Source organism: Vanellus vanellus (genome assembly GCF_965231255.1).
Source record: "Vanellus vanellus genome assembly, chromosome: 3".
Classification (NCBI taxonomy): domain Eukaryota; kingdom Metazoa; phylum Chordata; class Aves; order Charadriiformes; family Charadriidae; genus Vanellus; species Vanellus vanellus.
Window position 1 is genome coordinate 96,542,143 of NC_138907.1, and position 25,176 is coordinate 96,567,318.

Sequence of the window (25,176 nt, forward strand, 5' to 3'; positions counted from 1 at the left end):
CACAGCAGCCTGTGCTGCTGAACACGGCTCCCCATCCAGCCCCTGGGGCACTCAGAGGCTCCTCTGCCCCCGACCCCCACACGCAGCGCTCGCAGCGAATGAAGAAGGCTCAACCTGCCCATGGTGGTGCTGAGCCTCTCCCGCTCCCCGTCCCGCCAGGCCCGCACCGGCTCCCCACAGCACCCCCTGACCCCACACCGACACCCCCCTCCCCCCCCAAAGGCAGCCCTCCTGCCAGCCCTTCGCTCCCCCACCCCCCCCCCCCCCCCCGGCTTCTCCCGAGGCCACGAGCCTACACGCGGCGCCACACGCTGCGCCAGCAGTGACGCAGGACAGCATTTCAGCCACTTTACAGAGGGGGAAAAAAAAAATTGAAATTGCTTGATAACTCCTAGTGCATCTCTAAACGCTCTGCTCCCCCCCTCCACCCCTCCCTTTCCTCTCCCGCTGCCCGTTCAGCGGGAGTGCCCAGGGACCGAGCGCGGCCCTGCCTCCGCCCGCCGGGGCGAGGGGGTGGATCGCCCTGATGTGCCTTAACCACCTCCCCACACCCCCTTCTCCCGTTCCCGGCGGCGACCCCCGACCCTCACTGCCGCTTCTCGCCACCTTTCCCCCCTCCCGCGTCACCAACGGACGCGGTGGCAGACCGCTGACTAACTAAAGCGAAAGCTGTCACCGTCCACAGGCACATGACGTCACGCTGCGCGGCGCTCCCGGCAGCCGCCAGGCCCGGTCCCCATGGTAACGCGATGCCCGCCCCCTTAAAAGTCCCCGCCTCACGGAGGGGGCGGGCTTGGCGTTGCTGACGGAAGCGAAGATGGCGGCGGCCGCTTCGGAGCTGCTGACGGGATGGTGCCTCTTCGGCCTGGCGCTGCTGGTGAGAGGCGGCTCTCCCGCGGCCCAGGCGCACCCCTCAACACCCCAACCCACCCCCTTTCCTTCCCGGGGCCGGCGGGACTCTCCCGCCTTCCCCTCCGCCCGCCCCGGCCTCTCCTCCTCCTTCCTCGGCCCGTCGCTGCCCCAGCTCCGCGCTTCCCGCCTGGCCGCCGCGCTCGGCCTGTGTCTCCCCTCGCCCCCAGCCTGGCCCGGTTCCCCTGCAGGTCCTGCCGGTGCCTCGGCGATGGCGGCAGCGGCGGGGCAGAGCCCAGGGCTGAGGGTGCGGGGCTGCCTTGCCTTCCTGCCTGGGGTAGCAGCGATGCTCGTCTGCGTTGTAGCTTGTTTTTCGTGTGTGGTGGTGGTGTTCTTGTTGTTGCTCAGGCTGGTCGTAGGGAAGGTACAAAGAGTGAGGTGTGTGGGGTGAGTGTACCACTGGTGTGTGAGGCTCAGGTAGAAAGTGTGTTGACGGTATGTACCAGTCCTAATACCAAGATATGGGGTCTAACTTCTGTACCTGCTTTCTGGCATCCTTGTTATGCAACTCCTAATTATCTTTCCCTGTGCATTTCAGGCTATTCTAATTTTCTGCTGGGTTTATGTGCGCAAGTATCAGAGTCGGCGGGAAAGTGAAGTGATTTCTACCATAACAGCGATCTTTGCGTTGGCGGTTGCTCTTATTTCATCAGCGCTACTACCAGTGGACATCTTCTTGGTTTCATATATGAAAAACCAAAATGGTACATTTAAGGTATGGTCTTTAAAAAACATCTTAATTGCCTCTTCGGGGGAAGCGCTTGTGTTGAAAGAGTTGTCAAAGTGTTTAAAACCAATGCTAATACCTGTTCTAGAGCCTGAGTTTTTCAGAAAGCTATGATCTAGTAATGTGAATACAACATTGAGCTCTGTTTGTTATTTGAACTGGATTTCAATTTTCATTTCAGTTATTTCTATTCAATATTCTACTTGTTTCCAAACGCTTATTCCTTCTGTTGTGTGAAAAGGAGTGTGTCTACCATCCAGAAGATATATTTATATCTCTTAAATGTTGCTTTTTAGTACATTATAATGGGGCATTACAGAATGAAATTAGTAGCCCCTTTGTTCAAAACCAGTACACTTACAGTTTAAGATTTTGATTTTCTTTTTTTGCCAGCATTCTTTTATTCTGTTACTGAGACATTAAGACTTATAAAGACTTACTGTGTTAATCTACCTATAATGCAGACCCTGAGTTAATAAGCACTTTTTTAGAGAGAAAACTAGAAAAACCCTTAGGGGAAGGGGTAGTATCTCTTCTTAGCTGAAACTGCCTTAACTGAACTACTATTTTTATACACTTTTTATATACAACTGTAGGGGGTTGCTGTGTGAAATGAGATCTTAATGAGATGAGTACTCACTGTAGTCTGCTCTAAGCATTACTGTAAGTAAGAGTTCTTCCAAATGCTTAATGCATTGGCCTCTTTAACCTTTGGTAAAAAGGGTCCTTGAAGGTAATGACCCAGTGTTTTTGTGAGGATACTATAATTAAAACCAGGTCAAACTGGAGCATATTAATAATTTGGTTTGGAGCCTATCTGGATCTATAGTAAAAGAGATTATTCTGAAACAAATGAGGGAGTGGGCAGATGGTAAATGCCTGCACACTGGGCTCCAAGACTATATTCCCTTCCAGCCATACTTCCACAGGAAAACTTAGGTCCTTCCAGATCCTTGGTAATGCTTCAGAACTAGCTTGCAGCCAATACAGTGCCTTTTGGCTGGTGCTCATGTAAATGCAAGTCATAAGAAGCCTTAAGAATTAGGCTGTGACACAGTTTTTGTCATGTTTATTGCTGAGTGGTAATACGGAATAAATTAAGATGTTGTTCAATGTTATTGTTAAAAGTTTGTGTCTTCAGACCTTGTTTGTTCAGAATTAAAATGGATATAGAAGATGAAAGAGACCTTTCATATGTCATGATACTGGCAGTTCAATGAGAATAATACTGAGTATTAAGAAATATATTGAGCCTGACTAGCTAGAGAAATAAGTGATGTAACTAGGCCTAGCTGAAAAATGCACGTCTGCTGGGAACTAAACAGAATTTCCTGTTGCAAAGGAGACCTATTTTGTTAATGTATTCATTCCCTGACTTGAGAAACAAATTTTTGAGGAGAGTAGGAGGCCAAACGTAGTCATGCATTCACTAGTCTTATTTAAGGAAGTATATTAATAGAAGGATAATTACTGTACTTAAAATACTGTTTTTGTTGAGCTAGATTTTTGTTAATGGCCACATGTTGTGGTATGATGGGCTGGGTAGGTTCTGTTTAAAAACTGTACCTGAAAGCAAGCTATCATGCTTGTGATAAAACTTTTATTTCTTCGAAGTACCTGTGCCTCTACTTCTGAGTCTTCTTGGTCCTGCCTAGTTCCTAGTGTTTGTAGATGCTGCTTCTGGCCTGTTGAAATAAAATTGCTGAATGCTGCCGGGCAGAAGAATTCTTCCTCCTCTTTGAAGGCTCATCTGAATGAGTCTAGCTTTGCAGCAATAACATGATGATCTGATATTAATGCATTTGATCCAACGTAAGTGTTGAACTTGTGGTATAGAAATATTAATGTGGCCTTCCTGATAAAGTTGAGTGGATCTAAAGTCAGTCAGAACATACAAACCTATACATAAACACACAGCTTTATTGATTTGGTAATTTCAATTTAGGATTAATGGCAAATTAGGAGGTTGACAGCAACTTAATATGAGATCTTCATGAACAGTTAAAGCTTTTAATTATGTCCTGGGTAACACGTGCTTCTTACTGCTGCTTCACAAGTAGGACAGACTGGATTTGGCTCAGAATTTTTCCAAGAGACTACTGTCATTCCTCTGAATGATTCTTTCAAACCCAGCACTTCCAAAGCACTATATCTGATGCTGGTGTCTGAAGGACTGTGACTCTTGCAAGGATCCTTTGTTTTGGATGGCCAGAGTGAGTTAAATCACTAGATTCTTCTTCTCAGTGCATTTTTTGAGGTGGATCAGGTAGCCGATGTAGATAATAATAATCTCTGTAGATAAATCATTAGTTCATAAGAAAAAAAAAAAAAAAAAACACTTCCAACTAGATGATTTCAGAGTTTATGCCAAAAGAGTAGTGGCAGTTATCCAGATCCTAGGTAAACAGTTTTGCTGTATGTACTCTTTTTCTCTACCTCCCAACTGTAATTCCCAGTATCAGTGTTAGAGAAATGAATCATAGAATAGTTTGGGTTGGAAGGGACCTTAAAAGGTCATCTAGTCCAACCTCACCTGCAATGAGCAGGGACATCTTCAAGTGGATCAGCTTGCTCAGAGCCCTGTCCAACCTGACCTTGAATGCTTCCAGGGATGGGGTGTCTACCACCTCTCTGGGCAACCTTTGCCAGTGTTTTACCACCCTCGCGTTTAAAAAAAAAAAATAAATTTCCTTATATCCAGTCTAAATCTTCCTGCTTAATTTAAAACAGTTAGCCCTTGTCCTATTGCAACAGGCCCTACTAAAAGGTTTGTCCCAATCTTTCTTATCAGCCCTGTTTAAATACTGAAAGGCTGCAATAAGGTCTCCCCGGAGCCTTCTCTTCTCCAGGCTGAACAGCCCCAACTCTCCCAGCCTGTCCTCATAGGAGAAAGTCAAAAGGATGCGCAACTTACAACAAAGAGGTACTCTGTAGACTTTCAGTTCATTTTTAATGCGTCTGACCCTGCTATCAACTTGTAGATATTCTTGAGGTTTTTCTGTGAACAGACTTGTAGCAAACTGAGAGAAGCATTTTACACTGGTAGCAGAGGTAAAATGAAGGCATAGTCTGATGGTTCAGAGTTCTCAATATGAATTGTGTATTCAGTAGCAAGTGAAGGTATGTGTCCTGGCTACAAGGATTGGCTTAATTGAAGTGTAGTACCCAGGCAGATTACCCTTCTCTGAAGGCTGTCAAAATGATGCTGCTTTCTGGATGAATTAACTTAAAACAGTGCTCTGTAGTCCATTTCCATCATGTGTTCTGACTTGTCCTCCCTGACAGCCCTTGTTAACCTTGTGGTGTTGTCCGTTTTGACAGGACTGTTATACATCTTTTAATTAAGCCAAGTTGTTCTTTACTATAAACAAGTGGCTTGTGGCATTTGGTACCTGTTGGTGTTTCTCCTTGTATTTTGTGAGACTTATCGAATATTATCTTGAAGCTTTTGTAGTGAGTGAATTGAGCAGTTTTGGTATTGGAAGGTTTTGCACAGTAGTTTAGTCCTTTAGGAAAGGAGCAGTGGTGCATGGACTTGGGTGGTAGTTATTCCCATGTACAATAGAATTTGTTGGAGCAACACCTTTTCTGGAGGCTGGGATTACTTTGATTCATAGTGCTGTTAAGTTGGGAAGCAGGCTTTTGGTTCTAGTACTAATCAAAAGAATTTGAGTATTACCTTGTAAGTGGAGTCCTTATAATATTCACCAGCACCACTTTTGAAGGTTTTGGGTGTTTGCATTGACAGTGCTTTAGTTTGTGCAGTGGACTTCAAATACATCCAGTTGGATCTGATCTGTTTGATCTGAAAGCTTGTTTGATTTATAACAAGTACTTAGAAACAGAAAACCTCACCCTAGCTTAAAGACTTAAAAGATTGCTGCTGGAACCCAAGACCTCTGGGTCTGACCTACAAGTCTCATAAATATTTAAAACCTAGCTGATGCTGTCTTGCAGCAGGAAGACTGCTTGAAACAAGGACATTATCATCACCACACTGTCTTTTTTTATTCTATTATTGATGCAGCAGAAGGCAGGGGAGGTGATGAGAACTTTTGTTTTTGAAATGCATGGATTCTTGCTACGATATGAACTTAAAAGCCACTGGCTTTTATTTCTTTCTGGTTAGACCCAACACCTCACAAACCTTGGGTCTCTGCCTGAGCTTTTAAAAGCCAATTGTTTCCTTAATGATTCAATGAGTAGTGTCTGTTTAATGGGAGATCCTTTTTGCAGACCATTCTGTTAAGAATTTTTTGCATCTTGTGGGAAACTCACTGTGTAGCTGCTGAGAATACAGAACCCCTAGAAATGCTGGATTTTTTATTTCTAGAAAGGTGTTAGCTGAGAAATCATTATCAACTGAGACCATGCTTCCTGTTCTGAGTAGGAATTACTACTTGTGAAATAACAGTACTTGGCTGAAATCTTCATGGTAGCCAGATGTGGCTGATGTATGCATGTTTCTGGATGTTACTCTCCTTATGGCAGTCAAAATCCTGGCTCTGTCCCATTTTGGAGGTAACAGGCTGAAAGATCTGAGACCTGGATAAGAAATGTCTTTAAGCATGCTATGATCCACTCTCCAGTCTTTGTTATTGCATCTTTGTTTTTTTGGATAGGCTTTAGGAGAGGCTAATCAGCAGAATGATGGCTTCATCTACATTTGAAACATCACAAGTACTGAAATCTGGAACGTTATACCACTTTAAACTCTATTAAGGTACATTTGTGGAGAATGGGAGCTATCTTCACTGGGTACTCTTGAAATTCTTGCAGGGCCCAGCAGTGACAGTATGTTGTGGTTTGGCCTCAGCCAGCAAGAAAGAACCATGTGGCTGCTCGTTTGACTCCCACAGCTGTGGGAAAAATCGGCAGAAAAGGGCAAAACTCGTGGGTTGAAATAGTGTAATTTAACAGAATAGCCAAAGGGAAGAAGAAAGAAAAACAATAACACTGATAAAGGAGTATAAGGACGCGATTACAGTACTACTGCCCAGCGCACCAACCGGACCCACACCGGCCGCAGCCTGCCCCCGAGTGGCGACTGCCCCCTCCCCGGCTAGTGCCTTTTATAGCTGGGCATGGGTCACCTGGTATGGAATACCTGCCTTCCCTACCGGCTCCTTGGGGAAATTAACCCCATCCTTGCTGGAACCAGGACACAGTAGAAATGTCCCTTTTAACAGGGACAAAAGTATAAAATTTATGGCTGTTCCCCCACCAAAAAGCAGGGGAGGCCAAAAATGTCAGATTAGCTTGTATTGCTTTCATTTGGCGAAGTTATTGGTAGAGTTTGAATAGTACTGTTCTGTTGACATTGTAAGTTACCAAGTGGACACAGTTGCTGGGAGAAGGAAGACTCCACTCAATGATTACTGGGGGAAGTGAGTGATCTTTGTAACTAATTTTTTATGAATGTAATTATAAAATGAATCTTTTGAGTGCACTTTCTTTGGTTTTAGCATTTAGGTAAACTGGAAGTGTCTTAAACTGCATTTTTATATCCTTATTTATATCGCAACACTTTACCAATCAATTCACTTTCTATGCTTGTAACTGTATTAAGGAATACTTAAGCATAATAGCTTAATGTAAGCCATCATGCTCATTGCACATATCCTTGCAACTTGTTGATTCCTTTATCAAAACAACACATTGTTACAGGTATTTTAAAGGTGCTACGATGCATGCTTCCTAACTGCATGGAACAGAATGAAGTACAGCAGAACAGTGCGGAATACCTGAATTCTTTAGGTCTTAAGAGAATTTGTGGTCACATTTTCACATCTTAAACTGCTGTTGAAAGTAGTAATGAATTCTCACCTTCCTAATCTGTTGTGCTTCTAAGGTATTTGCTGTATACATTGTAAGCTTGGGCCATAATGGATGGAGCAGAAAACAGACTAGATCTAGAGGCTGTCCAGATGAGTTCTTAACTAAGTCTTGGATGTGCTCATCCAGTGAACTTGTATGCCTGTCAGCTTGATATATTAGCACTGCTGCTTGATATATTAGCATTGCTGCTCAGAATGTTAGAACTCTGGCCCTCACTAGCTAGCAGTGCTCCTTGCTTTTGACAGCACAGTGCTGCTGTCACTAGCTTTTTGAAATGGTTCAGATGAACTGGTTGCTTCTTTTGAGTTGCTGATGGTGTGTGCATATGGATAACTTGCCAGTAAGAATAAGGATTTTTACCTCTGTAGTTTCTGTAACTGTGAGGCTTCAGCAGCTGACTGAAAGCTGACATAATAGATATGATATGCTGTTAAATCAGCTTGCATTATAGCTGCTTCTTGTGCAGAGCAATGCAAAGTTTGTAAGTTCAGGCACATGTACACAATGGTGAAATGTGCACAGCTTTGCATCTTTACACCTTTTAATGCAAGGTAACATCTCAATATTTTGATATGCTGTAATGTATGTTTCCTAGTATATTACTCTGGTTGTGTACACAACTTAATTTGAGCAACAAAATGAAAAGCAATTACAATGTTTTAAAGTTCTACATTATAATATCCTATTATAAATGCTTTTCTGGAGTTGGAGGAGAAGCAGGTTTTTTGGCAGTTAAGACCTGTTGTATTTCAATTACTATCTACCTCTTTCTGTAAAGTGGCTGTGCCTCTTAAACTTTGGATCTTGCTGTTGCTTTTGTTGCTTATTTTTGGTTGGTGTGGCTTTTGAGTGTCTCCATTGCTCATAGGAGACACCTTTTTCAAATACTTACTTGGAAGTAAATAGTGCCACCAATTCAGTTCAGTCCTGCTTTTCCCTTGGGTATAATTGAAGTAATGCATGTACTTAATTTTTAACACTAGGCTATTTAAACACTGTAATAGTAATAAGTTAAGAATACATACACAGACTATCAAATTCTTTTGTGGTGTATTTTCATATAAATGCATAGAATTTTTTCCTCTTGAAATGCTGGGCTTGGGCTTGAGCCCAACAGTCTTCTAAGATTGGGTTTACTGTGTACTTGACAGACACTTAACTTAAGGTGTTGCTGCTGTCCCTTCTGTTAAAATACTTTTTATCCTTTCTTTTTGCTGATTAGATGACAAAATGCATGTATAACTTTCTACTGAAATTCCAGTTGGATGAGAATCTAATTTCAGACAGCTCAATACAAAGTGGCCTACTGTCAGTCTTAATATAGTAACATGAAGGACGGTGGTGCTGATGTTCTGAGACAGAAATGAATTGTTTATGGTATGTCATCAAACCTGTATTCTATGAGAGTTTAGGCAGTTCAGAGAAAACTGATAAAGCAAGTGTTAAATTACTTGAGGTCTTACCATGTGTAGTCTTTAAGGTGTATGCTCACTTGCATTTTTCATATGCTCTGTATTAGTGCCTGCGTCTGAACAACAACTTAAAGGGCTTGAGCTTATGAGTTTGAAAAAAAGCCTCTGCATAGAAATTGGAAGGAGCTTTGACAGTACCGGATCTTTTCTTTTCTCACCAGTTCAGTTATGTTGGTATGTCTCCAAAATCACTAGCTTTTGAAGAATCTTGCTTCTGGATAACTACTTGATCTTGCCTACACATAGAGTGGATCCCACATGATCAGAACAATTCTGGAATATGTTTAAACTGTATAGGCAGGCTTGGACCTCCGATCAAGTTACAAAACATTTAGCTTCCTTAAACCAATAGTTCTCTTCAAGGAGAAGAGGAAAAGGATGAGGTCAAGAATGTGACTTTGGCCTTCTGTCTTGGTGCGGTTACCGATGTAGCTAGAGTTTTATTTTCACTTCCATTCTCTGGACAGTTTCCTAGGACTAAGTAACGTGTTCTGAAAAAGATCAACTTTTGCTTTTGTTCAAATAAGTGATATCAATGCTGTTACATTTGGGGAGTAGTAGGATCTAAATCCTAGCACAGATGGATGGGTCTCCTGCAGTTCAGTGGTAAGATTTGAAATATATTACTCTAATGATTTCTGTTGAGAATTATGGCTTCTTGATCAGTATGTGACTTTTTGTTTTCCCAAAGTTCCTATCCAATCTGCCCTTTGGTATAATGTAAAGAGCTTCAGTGCTTAGGCCAGAAACTCAAGACTGGCATACATTTAGTGTCTAAGGTCTGCTAGTGGGCATAGTATTAAGTAATCTAATTTTTTTTCTAATACCTGGTTTAGGGTACTATTTTCTGAAGTTAACTTGAATGTTCATGCGATTTGAGTCTTGGTCAAACTAAAAGGTAAAGGCTTATACTTCTGAAAAAGGAGATGATGGCTTAAACTGGGTGGATAACTAATTAAAAATAAAAGTTTATAAGGTACAACCAAGCATAATAAAGCAATGTGCCATTCTTGTGTCTGAGTACTGTTGCATCTGTATATATATTTTATTCATAGCTATTCTGTGATATAAAGACTGCATGCATTGTGTGTACTGTGTCCAGCTCTGTGGCCTACAGTACAAGACAGACATGGAGCTGTTGGAGCAGGGTCACAAAAATGGTCAGAGGGCTGGAGCACTTCTCTTATGAAGAAAGGCTGAGAGTTGGGGTTGTTCAACCTGCAGAACAGAAGGCTCTGGGGAGACCTTATTGCAGCATTCCAGTACTTAAAGGGAGCTTACAGGAAAGATGGGGACAAACTTTTTAGCAGGGTTTGTAGTGACAGGACAAGGGGCAACAGTTTTAAACTGAAAGAGGGTAGATTTAGATTGAACATAAAGAAGAAATTAACGGTGAGGCACTGGAACAGGTTGCCCAGGGAAGCTGTGAATGCCCTGTCCCTGGAAGTGTTCAGGACCAGGTTGGATAAGGCTTTGAGCAACCTTATCCTGTTGGAAGGTGTCCCTGCCCATGGCTGGGGGAGTTGGACTAGATGACCTTTAAATGTCCCTTCCAACCCAAACTGTTCTATGATGATCTTGAGACCCTGTTATCAAGATACTGTGGGAATTAGCACAACGCATTTGAGAGCTCCCCAGACTACTTGATGTTCTTTCTGATCTGTAAAATCTTCCCTTTGTAGAATTGTCCTATGCTTATTCCTGTATGCCCAGTCATTTACACCTTTGCTAGCACTCTTTTAGAAGTACTGTTTTTTATATCTATCTCTATGTATTTCTACTCTTTAATGAGGTATTCTCTTGTAGTGTTGCCAAGTACAGTAGTGACAGGAAGTGAAGTACTATAGACATTCTCAGAAGAATATGGGTCCTTATATACTATTCATATCTGGACTTACATGCTTGAAAAATAGGTGTTTCATACCTTAGAAAGGGCCATCTGTACAGAATTAATTTTTTTCTTTGTAGTTTGAAGTCCTAACAAAGCAAATTCTGCCCTTTCTATTGCGTTGCGTCTAGAAAACATTACCTTGATTATCTGACTTTTCTTTCTAGAAAGTGTTCCCAACCTCTAGTTTGTTTTGCTATTTCTGTGACTGAAATTCAGTAATTGGATATTGGCCTCAAGTGGGATTTTGGGGCTGCTTTTTTAGCAATCCCAGTGTGTCAGCCTTACTGATACAGAACTTGTGCTTTTTTGATTGAGAGTTATTGACTTCAAAATGAGTGCATCCTTGACTTGATTGGAGCCCTCCATTAATGCTTTGCACGTGCATGTTTTCTGAAGACTTGCAAAGCAGATATAAATGTGTTAATGATAAAATTAAATCAAATGCATCTAACTACTGGGCTGGGCAACTCATACAGCTTAGTCATCTACAGTTTTTTCTAATGTATCAGACTGTTTCCAAGCCTGTCATATGTTGGATTTTGCAGAAAACTCATCCTGAGGGCAGCTTTGTCCCTACAATGACTCAACTTGGAAGCTTCATGCCTACTGCAGTGCTTATAGTCCAGAAAAAAAGGACTAGAACTGCAAATAGCATATGTCCAGTTGTCTTTTATAAAACATCTTGAAAAACTCTTCAGATTGCACCTACTGAGTCTAAAGCTCATTGTCTGATATGTATCAGTTTCATAAAAATAGGTATTCTGAGTGCCACTGAAAAAGAGAACAAAAGTAAATATACTAAACTGGTAGCTGCTAAAAGTGATATTTACTAATAATTTTATTTCAATTGTGCATTGACCATATAATGTATGGTAACTAAAGATTCTTAATCTGGAGGAAAAAAAGAGCTTTAAGTGTGAGACTAACAGCCAAAGTGAGTATAAGCAGTGGGGATACTTCTGTAGTGTCTGTCCCCTGAAATGCAGCACATTCCTTAATCATCTTTGTTAGGTGACTTTGTTAGCTCTAACTTAATTTCCAGCCCTTAAAATAGGCAAACTGGGTGCTTAATGCTTTTCTTTAGGCATTTAATAGGAGTTTTTCTTCAGTTCTGTAATAATGCTATTGAATGAAGTGTTCTTTTGTTTCATTTGATGTTAAATGCTTCTATCCTTTATTACTAGGACTGGGCTGATGCTAATGTTTCAAGACAAATTGAAGATACTGTACTTTATGGATACTACAGTAAGTATTTTTAACATCTAATTTTTTTCTTCAGTTAATAACACCTTTAAGTGAAGGCATGAAGTTTTTAGGGATCGTACTGCATTATCCCTTTTTGGTTAAACATTAGTATTACACTTATTGCCCTTCAGTGAAATTTTGAACATTCAGGAGCCTCCTAAAAATGCTGATATACTGAAGGTGAATCTGTGAAAAGGCTAATGACTTTTGTCATAATCTACTGTTAACGTATTTCCTGTGTATGTATTTAGAGGTCCATTAAGGGAAACACAAGGCTTTGCTTTAACTTTTATGGCACTTAATGTATGCAGCAATGTGAAACTTGCGTACTATGTATAAAGTTTGTGCAACTATGAGTGCAACACTTGTGTTTAACTGTTTAGATTCAGTAATTACCATATTCAAAGTGAGAGCTACTATAAAGGAGCATAAAGGAGTTGATTCAAGAATGGTAATCCTAAACAAAACTAAAGCAAAAATAACTGAAATAAAATAACTGTTCACCAAACCTCTGTGTAGTTTTAGATCAGTTTTTTAGTTGTCCTTATGGAAAGCTCTACTACTTATGAAAATATGCATGTAAAAGGTAGCTATAGAAGAGTGATGCTTATTGCTGTTTGAGTGAAATGCTTGCCTTGGTCAATGATATAAACTCAGAGGTAGTTGCCTGCTTTTGGTCATGTTTCCTAAGACTTGAAGTTTTTTCTTTTGGAAGACTATGGGTTGGCTCTTTTAAATATATTTTTTTAGATTGGGAAATAATTGGTTCTAAATAGTGGGGTTTTTTTCTTGTCAAGTAACAGAATTCTTACTGCCTGCCAGTGATAGTGACATAAATTAGAATGTGCAGTTTCATGCTGAGTGAAGCCTAAAGCCAAAAGTAGTAAGAAACTGCTGTTTTCAAGAAGGAACTCTTAAAATACTAGCTTATCTTCCATAAAGATTCTTCATTGTAGAATAGTGTGATTGCTTTGTATTTGCTTTCTACTCTTGTGAGGTTGCTAAGGTCTTTTTTAACAGCCCAAACACTTCACAACTCCTGACATGGAACCATCTACAAAATCTTCTGTCAACCATTTTCTATAGATTTGTGAGACTGGATGAATTTCTGTAAGATATTTGGGCTGAGTCTCTTTTTAATGCAATATGTCACTTGGTAAATCCTGAACTAATTCTTGGAATAGATTTGAGCTTAAACTCAAACCTGCTTTTGGTTTTGGCCTCTCTGGACAGGTCTACTTGAAATATTGTAGAACTAATGTTTTATTTCATAGCATAACCTCCAGATGGTGGTAGAGATTTAAAGATGGCTTTAAAAATATTTTTCTTTTGTGATCTTAATTTGAGGAATTGATGCACATTTTTATAACTAGAGCTACATTGAAGTGAGCAGTAATAGGCAACTTATTTTTCAGAAGTCTCCATCATTCCTGTATAAAAATACAACTTAATGCCTCTCCTGCATCATTAAGTCTAGTCCCCTGCTGTTGTTGCACAGCATAGTGACATGAAAGCTGAGAAGGAATAAGTTAAACAAGTCTTCCAGTCTTTTAATACTATTCCATTTTTTTCTACATGTATCCTCTTATAAAAGTATTTGGTCTTGGCTTTTTTTTTATAAACAGGATAAGCAGAACTGAAATCTCCTTTTGCACTTAAGGACGTGAATACCAGTACTTTCTTATCTCTTTTGTAAGTGCAGTGATAACTATATATCTTATTTGCCTCCTGTAGCTGTATAGCATGAATAATTGGTACACTTAGGTCACTACCCTTCAATCCAATTCACTTCTAATTGTAGCAAGAATTTGGAGACTGTGGTTTAACTGATGTTTTAGAATATTAAGGATTGCTTTACTACCTGTAGTGAAATTTACTGAGAAAGCTGTCAGAAAATGTATAAAAGCTTTTTTTTTTTTTTTTTACAAAGTCATTAGTCCCCATGAACAATGTTCTCTCTCGTACCCAGCTGGTTTCTTGGCTAAACTGATACAGAAGTAGAATGACTTAGTACTAGTAGAATGATAAATGAGGTAACTTTCAGAATGAAGCTTGAAATAACTGTATTTTAAAGTGGGACTTCAGTAGCCTAAAAGCCTTTAGGAAACCAGTCTACTGATTGCTTTGAAGCCATAGTGCCTTAGTGTGTTATTCCTCATAAAACCAACTGTAGTAGAATATGTCTGCCAGTACTTGAGTGATTGAAGAATGATCAGTAGTTGGCAGATTCTTTAAAACATCATGTCAGCTTGTGTTTGGATGGAAAACCCTTTTCAGAAAGGGATACAATTGGAAACTGTCCAATGGCAGTTTCGTCTGTACCACAAAGAATCAGGCTGAAACAATTGACACTAACCTGGAGCTGTGCTCTGCAGCTCCTCTTCTAGTAAGTAAATCCTACCTGTTGGAGTCAACTTGATGTTCAGTGTTCTTTGGTAAAGTTTTGTAAATGGTGAAAGGATACCATTGGGAGATCCTAGTCTTCCTGTGAGGTAGACTGAGGTATCTTGACCTGTGTCAGTTAAATGTCTCCCAACTATAGTTTGGCAAGGAATGTCTGCTAAATTCTATGGGCATCTCTTTAGATGTTCTTTAAAATCTAAAGCTAAACTTCTGATTTTTCCATTCCTTTTTTTTTTCTTAAATAGAAGTATTTTCTTAAGTCAACAGTAGTTACTGTATGGTGGTTCCTAGGTTAAAAAAGTTCTTGAGTAAGAATTTATCCAAGGTAATACTTGGCATAACTTAGATGATTTTTGCATGGAGTTTTGTCTACTTACTGCAAGTGTTTGATACCAAGTCTGTGACACAAGGATTTGGACTTCTAGGAATTAGTACGTGCAAGTCAAATGTGGCTACTTGTTTTCATGGTCTGCTCCTAGGAGATGTGCTAAATACTGTGGCAGACTTGCATAGTTGGACTTGACAAATATTGTGAAGTTATGTCTACAGAAACACTCTCCTAATAAGTGTGATTTTTGAGAAGCAATGTGCCAGAACATAAATTGAAAGTCTGCCGTAGTTCAACACAGTAAGTGTCAATACTGCTTTAACTGTCTTGCTTCAAACAAGCGTGTGGTGATGACTGAAATTCACTACTTTTTTGTATTTTTTAACTTTCACTGGAGAAGAAAAGATGTCTGTTCTTGTAGTCTTGATGAAAAATTGGTTTTAGGAATTATTAGATGTGAAAATAATATATTTGGGGAGAAATACTCATCTTAAGTTTTCTGAAATAGCTTGTGACTTCTCATCAGAAGTGAGGCAGTACCTAACAAAGCATTGTTTTAAGCAACTTAGTAGTATTGATGTTATGCAATGCACCAGTATATGATACCATCCGGAAGAGCAGAAGTTTTATGTGATGGAAGAGACTTTGGATCATATAATATTCTTGAGCATCCTGTAGTCTCAGAGGGATTTGAGGGACTATATTGATCTCAATACTTTGCTTGAAATCTTCCCAGTTCATGAAGATATTTTGGTTCCTTCTACTGACTGTGTTTTGCTATTCTTTGTTGTTCCTGGTGTTGTTCCTAGTTGCCCTTGCATATTTCAAGGTGGAAAAAAAGCCAAGTCAAAATGTAGTGAAGGTACCATTGCTATGATTTGCTTGAGGCCTACTACCAGGTCTAACTTCCTTGTAGTTAAGGTGTCTTTGTATTGATGTGGTACAAAACAACAGAAAATGAGTCATTTTGATTTGAGATAAGAATCGCCCTCTGAAAAAAATCATTAAAACAAACAGTCCCTACCAAGGAATTCTTGCTGAAGATTGCTTAGACTCTGTGGCAAGAGCCATTGTACTGGCTATACAGTGAAGCACTTTTCCAGTGGTAGTGTTTCAAGCTTCTGATACAACCCAGACAAATGTCTTGAAACAAAAGTTGGAGCTCTGAACCAGAGCAAAGAGCAGTCCCTGATGGAAAACTGAAGTCCACAGAAGTGCAATAATGAAAGCTGAGACAGCCTGTCATGCCATAAGGGAGTTAGGGGGAAGGGAGTATCTTTGTCATTTGACTAGCTGTTTGCTGCTGCAAGACCTTTGAGCTTGAAGGTTAGCTTTCCAGGGAATAAACAGCCCTTTTAGTGGGCAGAACAACAGGCAATTAGATGCTTGCCCTTGGGTAACTAACTTGTATGAGCTGATAAAAAGTCCTGCTCTTCCTTTTTCATAAGTTCTGAAAAATAAAATTAAAAAAAAGATGATCAGTCTCCTGTCTTGTTGGTAGGAACTCTGTCAAATCTTTTAAAGTTTCCTATGTAGTATAATAGGAAGAACAATGTCTTACTACTATAACTGTGAGCTATAAATCTAATTTTTGGTTTTAACTAAAAAATTCTCACAGGCAAGCTTAAGAATTCACCTGATGGATGAATAAAAAGGTCTGTCTTAGAATGATTTTGCTTAGGAAAAGCAAATTCAAAGCTACTCTTAAATTTGTTTTGTTTTTTTTTCTGTTACAGTCGTATAAAATTACTATTGTAACAAGGTTTTTCAACTGAGTAAATAGCAGAGGTGTTGCAATAGTAAGTGTAAGTTGGAGTTTATGCTACTATGTGTAATAAAGTTACCCTCAGTTGTAATACTAAATCTTGTCTTGAGATGCACTGAAAGCCCATAACTTCTAGAGAGCACATTTAAAGTGAACTTAAGGACTGAGTATCAGCAGAGCATTCATGATGGATGGAAAATTTTGGAATGAGTCTTGTGCTGAATCTTGTTGTGTATGCAGATCCTGTCTCATAGTTGATACAGAGTATGCTATTAGAGCTTAAGGTTTTTAATACAAAGCATCTATTACAAGTCAGCATTGGCTAAGAACTTCCATTCTTTTAGTAAAGCATAAATTTGAAGGAAGTGTGACTATTTAATAGCTTCAAATGTCTGTGGGAGAGAAAACTGCAACCAAAGTTGATTGTACCTCATTTTAGTTAGAGGTGACTACGTGACAGGCTTGTGAACTGTCTGAAGGTATTAGTCTCTACTTGGGGATATCGCAAGGCTTTCACTGAAAACCTCCAAGGAGAGAGCTCCATTATAGCTCTACAGGTCTGCTGACTTTTGCAATTGAGTTGGCAAGGCAAAGCTTTAGCTGCACCTGGAATTAGCTTGGCTCAATTTTTGTAGTCAGTAGTTTAAATAGAGTGAGAAGTATCACTTAAGTATTAAATCTGGATGCTCTCTTGAAATGGAAGTGTACTGTTTGTGCAAGAATGGGTCCTATTTCAAGCAACATGCTAGTGTGCTTTTTGCCCCCCTGCTCAAGCCATCGTTGGGATTTGGTACATGCTTGTGGTGTGCTAACCCAAATTTCAAAATTGTTAGAAATTAATTTTGACTCATCAAAGTGCTGAGATTGGAAAGGGAACTCTGGAGATGATCTAGTTCAATATACTCCCTATTCACAGCAGTTCACTTATGCCAGTCTCCAGCTGGATTCTGAATATCTCCAGGAATGGAGACTCTACTATGTCTTTGGGTAGCCTGTTCTAGTTTCTGACTGCAGGTAGAATAAAAGTTCTTGTTTAAATGGAAATTCCTGTATTTCAGTTTGTGCTTGCTTCCTTTTTATCCTTTCCCAGGGCACTGAGAAGTCTGTCAGTCTTGAGTACCGCACAAGTATTTATACACATGGATAATATCCCTCCCAAAGCTGCCTTTTCTCCAGGCTGAACAGTCCCAGCTTTCTCAGATGCTCAAGCCCTTAATTGTTGTCACTCTTTGCTGGACTCTCCAGTATGTGTGTCATGTACTGGGGAGCTCAGAACTGGACATAGCACTTCGATTCTTTAAGTGCTGTTGAGACCACATTGAATCAAGGTGAATAATCACCTTCTTCCATCTGGTGGTGACACTCTTCCTAATGCAGCCCAAGGTGCTGTTGGCCACCTATGCTGCAAGAGTGCTGGTTTTGTGGCTCTTTTCCACCAATGTGGTGAGTTAAGGTGATCCAGCACAAGGTCTAGCAAACACCAGAGCTGGTGCAAAGAAGAGTTTTAATATGACAGGTGGATGGTGGATCAGGTATGACTTGCCTCTTAATGCTTACTGAGGAAGGCATTTCAGCATCTAACTGCTAGTTAGTTCAGCAGAGGATTCTGTTTTTTCTTTTGTTGTTGGTGTAGAATGCTATTGTGCTTTATGGTCTGCTTCTAGGGTGTTTATGCTCAAAAGTGAATAGTTACTTCTGAATATTTTAGGTACACTTACGCAGTCTTGAACTCATGGGTAAAAACCATGTATTTAATCTCTAGCTTGGAAACAAGATCTAGCTCTGTAGTGTGGCTTTTGCCCATGACTTGAGTCAAGAATGCACTGTGGGGCAGAGGAGACTTGAATCTAGAAGTAATCCTGTGGTATATTTCACAAGCAGAGTTTCAGCTGAAGGGATTTAGTTTAACTAAAGACCAAGCCAAATGTAGTAAAGAAAAATCTGACCTAATCATATTTCTTAAATGAGGGTGAAAATTGAAAGTTTTTTGACAGAAATAACTGACTGAACAAGATCAGATCAGAATCTTCAGTATCCAGTTACACTTACTACTTTAAGTATACTGTAGTTGCTTATCAGTACTACAACAGCATCAGCCTTGGTGCTGGCTTTTTGATGTCACTTGCCTGCTTGAGATGGACTCATTTTGAGTAGGAAAAGGAAATGGGCCATGATGCTCCAGTGATGCCTGTCTGAGGAATCCTAAAGGCTGAAACTGCCGGAAGTGACCAGTCTCGCATGCTTTCTCTAAATATTTCCTCTGGCCACCATTGAGAGGGCAGTACTGGGCTTGATGAACCATTGGTCTGACTCCACTTTTGCATTCTGCATTGATTTTTACAGGATTATTTTTTTCCAAATTTATATTGAGAATTGCAGAAATGGAAGGCTGTTTTATTAGCAAAGGCTTGCAGAAATACACTTTATTAGATTCTTACTAGATTCCTAGTTTATTAATAGCCAATACAGTGGTGTTTGGTTTTGTTTTTTTTTTTTAAGAAGGTGTAGGGCTTGAGTTGAAGGAGTTCTCTGTGGAAGACATTAATTTGATGTTATCTGGAATGAGACTAAACCATAGGAATCAATCTTTCTAACATGCTTCTATAGATATTGTGGGACTGGCTACATAGGTATTTCTTGTAGCTTGCTCTAATCAACTCTTATCTAAAAGTTTTTATTAGTTTAGCAGTATTACCTGAAACTACCCTTTACTTTATCTTGCTAATTTGAAAATAAATATATTTTTGGTCAGATACGGCTTGGCTTTTTGAAATAAAGACCTCTTGTTCTCCTCAAGAAGTTGAGTGGCATTTACTAATACTTGACTGACTTTACTTTCCTTCTGAGTTGATTTTGGCTACTTGGGCGATTTCTGAAAACTAACTCCATTGCTACCAAGTGAGCTTTCAGTGAGTTGAAGCAGTTTAGTTTGTTAGTTGAGGGAAGAGTATACAAAAGGAGGTGGATAATAATTATCTTCAAATTACTAAGGAGCTGGCTTGGCATAAGAGGCCTTAGTGGGATCTTTAAAAGGTAACTTTCATCATGCCCTGCTTTACTCCATTTTCCAGAGGATTCAATACTCTACTACATTGGGTTGCAAGAAAGCTAGGCTAAACTCTTCCATATTGTTTTCCTGCTGACATGACATGTTGTTAAATTAGTATGGATTTCTTGTTAATTTGGTAAATTCCTGGTGAGAACTTGGGGATTTGATAACACTGGCAAGAAGCTGGGGATTGGATTGAGTTAACTATGATTTCAAGGAAAGTCCAATTTATCCTTTTGGTAAAGCTAACCTGGATAGTCATTTACTTTGTTTACATTGACAATGAAGAGAAGGTTATAGATGTTAACTTTCAAAAGTATGTAACTTAGGGAGGATGTCAAGAGCTTTATGCAATATTCTATTTAGAGCTACTTAGACTTGCATCTAAACTTGATTTAAATATTCCAGAATGCAACCACTATGCTAAACATCGTTTTCCTGCGAGACATTCGTGTGGAAATGGAAATGAGTTTGAAAAAATTGGAATAGAGCTATTGGTAAAAATGCCTAGTTCAATAGATGTAGTTTAATTCACTAAGAATTAACATTGTTTTGATGTGTCTTTGATCTGGTTTTACATGAACTTTGCATATGCAATGTATTACTGAAATGGTGGGTAGTCATTTTTCTGTCTGCCTTTACAGTGAAAGTTGGATCTGATCATAGAATCATTATGGCTGGAGAAGACCGTTAAGATCATAAAGTCCAACAGTTATCTAACTTTACCAGGCTCACTTCTAAACCATGTCCCTGAGCACCATATCTGGATTGCTTTTAAATACATCCAAGGATGGCAATTCAACCACTTCCCTGGGCAGCCTGTTCCAGTCTTTGATAATGTCTAACCTAACCACCCCCCCCCACCCCCCCCCCCCACCCCCCCCCCCCCGGCGCAACTTGATGCCATTTCCTCTTGTCCTATTGGTTGTAACTTGTGGGAAGAGACCAACACTCACCTCTCTACAATCTCTTTTCAGGTAGTTGTAGAGTGATAAGGTCTCCCCTCAGCCTCCTTTTCTTCAGACTAAACAACCCCAGTTCCCTCAGTTGCTCCTCATAACAATTATTCTCAAGACCCCTCACCAGCTTTGTTGTCCTTCTCTGGACATGCTTCAGCACCTCAGTGTCTTGTAGTGAGGGGGCCCAAAACTGAACAAAGTATTCAATAATTGAAAACTTTGCTTACTTGACTTATTGTGTGCTGCTCAGGTGCTTGTGCTATGAATGGTTTTTCAAAACCTGGTGAAGGCTGGACAAGCTATACATCAATTCAACAGCCTCAATCAAGTATTAAACAAGACCATTCAACAAAAACAGTTCAGTTGATAAGTGTAGCAGATTGTCAGTAGCCTTTGAAAATAGTCCTCTGCTAATACACCACAGCAGATCAGAAGAACTTGGAAAACTGGCCATTAGTATGAAGGATTACAGGAAAGTGTCAGGAAACAGTTTTCAGAATGGATAGGATTTATACTTCTATAATATAATGATAAAACATACTATGTAAAACAAATTCAAGATCTAGATTGGCTATGTATTCAGTAACTGAACACCTGTCATTTAAATTAAAAAAAAAAAAAGGCAAAACTTAAGTTTAGTGTCAGAAGCTTGATCTGTTCTCTTAAAATTGTATTAAGTTACTGCAGCAACTGCACTTAGGCAGTACCAATGTTTCGTTGGTGTAGTGGTAAATGGTAGCCTTGCTTCACACAGGTCAGATTTTCTTGGATTTGAGTCTCTCTTCCTTTATCCCTTTGGAAGAAAAGTGGATCAGTGCCATTATCTAATGACCTATGAGTGTACCTCATAAGTAAGGTATGCTGAAGTTAATATAGTAAACCTTGGAAGTGAGAATGTTTTCTGTGCTTGCAGTGACCTCTATGGGCTACTTATTGTGATCTTTGATTAATGATGCATGTAACTTGCCTTATTTACTGGCACACTGTAGCGTGCATTTAGGACTAATCTAAAAGTTAGAGTCTTGATTTCTGAAAGCATTCCAATGCTGCAAAAAGAGTACTGCTCTAGAAGGTCTAAGAATGCTGCATTTCAGAGTTTGAAGTTTTGAAGTGTTAGAGCCCTGAATTTTATGCTCTTGAAAAATGTGAGGAAGTTTATAAACTAACCAAGAACTTGTACTGTTTGTTACACTGTCATACTAAATCAGTGCTCTGAACAGCAGATACCTCTAATACCTTGAAATATTTTTCAAAAGGATGAATTCTGTTTAGAAATAATTCCTCACTCATATTTAGGTTCTAGGTGTTGATACTTTATTTGGCTTCTATACCACCTTCAGTGAAAATGCTGAGGTAGATGTCTATGAAGCACGTGGATACTTTAAGGGGTACACTAGCCAAGATCAGAGGCCATAAACTTAAGTTAGGAATTATTATATTGGTTAGTGGTGGGACGGCACAAATTAGTTATGCAAAATGAGATAAAGATTGAAAATAGCTGAAGATCGCAGGATTTGTGTGGTCCTGGGTATCTTTATGCACTGAAAGGGGTGATTTTGTGCTTGTACAAGCAGTCTTGGTTGTGTGGTACTTCTAACATTTTGTTTTGAGGGCTTGGTTAACTCTTCTAGGATATCTTTCTCGTGGGGTGCAAATGCTGTAACATACTGTTTGACCGGTTTTGGTTTCCTAATATATTTCTGAAAGGTTCATGGTATAAGATATTTTGAAGTATTGAAGGAATTTACTAAATGTCCCTAAGTGGATGTAATCCCTCATACAGAGAGGTGAAGATTAAACTTGTAAGTCTTCACAAATATCAAGAATTTCATGTTAGTTTAACCCTTCGCTTACATTAAACTGGTTTAAAGTGTCTTAAGATCATGTATGTATCAAGGTAATATGACAGTGTGACTGTTTCAATTTAGTGGCTACTCAGATAACTGGCTGTTGCAATCGCCAATTAGTCCCCCCTTTAAAAAAGGGATGGTATGTGATGATAATACACTTTTCTATTTTGTGACTTGAAGTCATCAATAATAGAATCATGCCTTCCATCTATAATGTGCTTACATTAATAGTAGAACATCCCCCGAAATGGAGTCCAGTCATTAAAATAGCTTAAAATTTGTTATATTTTTTTTGTATATACCTTTTCTGTGAACAACTCCTCTTATTAGGTGGCATAGCTTGCTTTTGTTTGCTCTCCTCTATGCTACCTCTTCCCCAGTGTGTTAGTCCTGTATATCACTTGCATGCAGATGACTACTTTTAGTGTTTTTTATCATTGCTGAATAAGGTGAATCTGAAATCCTTAGTCTGAAAGGGTTAATTCTACAAGTCCTCTGGAGTTCACAAAACAGTAATAGTTCATATACTGGCTAGTAAATTCCATGACACTTTTCAATGCTTGAAATTAGTAAGAGCTAGAAGAAGAGGAAATTAATATTTGATTTTTTTCCTTTGAATTACTGTGCAGTAAATGAAGTGCCAATATAACTTTGTCTCTTCACTTAATTAAATTCTTTCTCCTAGCTTTGTACTCCATCATACTGTTCTGCGTCTTTCTGTGGATTCCATTTGTCTATTTCTATTATGAGGAGAAAGAAGATGATGATGGCAACACATGCTCAGTAAGTTCACTCTAGCAAATGCATCAAGCAGTGAAAAGACAAATGAACACAGGCAAGAATGATTGTCTGACTTGAATACAATGTTAATAGCATTTCTAAGTCTATTACTACGATTCCTTTAAGATACTGAGGCAGCTCTTAATAATACTTAGTCTGACGTAGTTTACTCTAAGCACTGTGGTCTTGCATGAAATGAAACTTTAGTGAGATAAGTAATTAATCTGTATTGCCACGAATTCTTTAAGCTTTGTACAAATTCCTTTGAACCTGATTTCATATACAGGAAGTTAAAACTTCTTATGTGAGATTTTTCCTTAGAATAGAAAACATGTCTGAACATGTTTTAAAGATGGGAAGATTATACTGATTCTGAGATAGAAACTAAAATTTACTACCTTCCTTCATGTAGAATTTGCATTTTATTCTTGAAGTGGGCAGTAATTTACCTGAAGCTAGCACTTGGTTATTTTTGTAATGTACTGAATATTTTTGACATGCATAGCATTCCAGGGAATACAATAAATGCATGCCAGTAAGGTTCTATCTTTAAGAAAAATATTTTCATTTAAGAAGAATCTTCTAATTGTTGATCATAAGTGCTTTCCCCTCTGTGCAGTTGTAACCTTTGCTTAGAAGTCTTTTTTCTCATGCTTAGCCATTATATAAAGCATTGGTAATACACTCAAAGAAAATTTTTATTTGCACAGAACGAATGTACCCTGTCTTCTGGTCATGGGTGCTCAAGTGCATAGTTCAATGGAAGCATAATTCAGTGTCACTGTTCCTAGTTCTCAAGCCGTAAGATTCTTCAAGAAGACTCTTCAAGACTCTTCTGACTTGTATCTAAAATGACTCATTTTCTGTGGAGGTTCTTTTGTAGAAGACCTGTTACGCTAAGTATGCTTTGCCGTAACTTGTTGGACAAATCCCTTTGAATTTATTTTATGTTAATATATTAACTTTCTCTTTAATATACAGCAGGTTAAAACTGCACTCAAATATACTCTGGGATTCGTCACAATTTGTGCAGTTCTTCTCTTAATTGGGTAAGTATTTATGTATTGAACATTAGCAGGTTATACTAAATAGGCCCCAAACAGAACTTTGTTCTGTGCAAGATTAAAAAGGTGGATTATGGTGCACTCAATCTGTGTAATGAATATCTAGCTTAATATCTGATAGGTCTTAAATATCCTGAGAATTAGGTACTTGAAAAGTTGGTTTAACTAGAAGTTAGAATGGTTTTCTTAACTGTGGAGGTACATGTGCTTCAAGTTCTGTCTGTTTGTGCAGCGTGAATGTCCATTAAGGACATGATGGTTATGACATTTATTTACAACTGAATTGGTATCTCTGTGTACAACAGGGACTAAAATATTTGTGCTCTTACTGTTTTCTGCCTCTGTAAAATGCTTTCATGGACATCCCAAAACAGCTTTTAGGAATACAAGTAGGTGTTAAGTGCTCAGTACTTTCCTAAATGGAAGTGTTCTGTGAAGGTCATAAGTATAGTGTGGGGTTGTACTTACTTGTGCTTTGTGTGATAAAGGTTTTGCTGGTATTTGTTTGAAAGCCAGACATTACTGAAGTGGGTAACTTGTTTGCCACAAGTGCTATTACTCTGAAACTCAAATTGAATTTGTAATACTGCTTGAAGATCACTGTTGAGCATGACATGCACACCAATATTGAATGTTTCTAGTGTATGCTATGTCATAAGCTTTTCAGCATTTTGACTGCAGCAGTAAAGGTGATAAATTTTACAAAATGTATGCTAAAATGATATCGAAGTACTGGAGTATAAAGTGAAACTAGAGTGAAATTAATGATTTTAATTGTGTATTAGCTTATTGGAATATTGTTTCTAGTTTTGATAAACACTTAAGGTCCATTTCTAAGAAGACTATTGTCCTTTCAATTAGTAACATTTGCTATTATGAGAGACTAAAGGAGTTTG

General features: G+C 39.1%; 1 protein-coding gene across 1 annotated transcript in view; it reads left to right on the plus strand.

Annotated features, from left to right (window-relative positions):
• The first annotated feature begins 1,478 nt into the window (after positions 1-1,478).
• The window catches only part of LMBRD1 (LMBR1 domain containing 1), an 87,148-nt gene continuing 63,450 nt past the window's right edge, over positions 1,479-25,176 (plus strand). The window contains exons 1-4 of the mRNA XM_082480814.1: positions 1,479-1,624; positions 12,022-12,082; positions 23,122-23,219; positions 24,198-24,265. Of these exons, the coding sequence (XP_082336940.1) occupies positions 1,598-1,624; positions 12,022-12,082; positions 23,122-23,219; positions 24,198-24,265 (254 nt within the window). The 5' untranslated portion in view covers positions 1,479-1,597. The remainder of the gene's footprint in view (positions 1,625-12,021; positions 12,083-23,121; positions 23,220-24,197; positions 24,266-25,176) is intronic.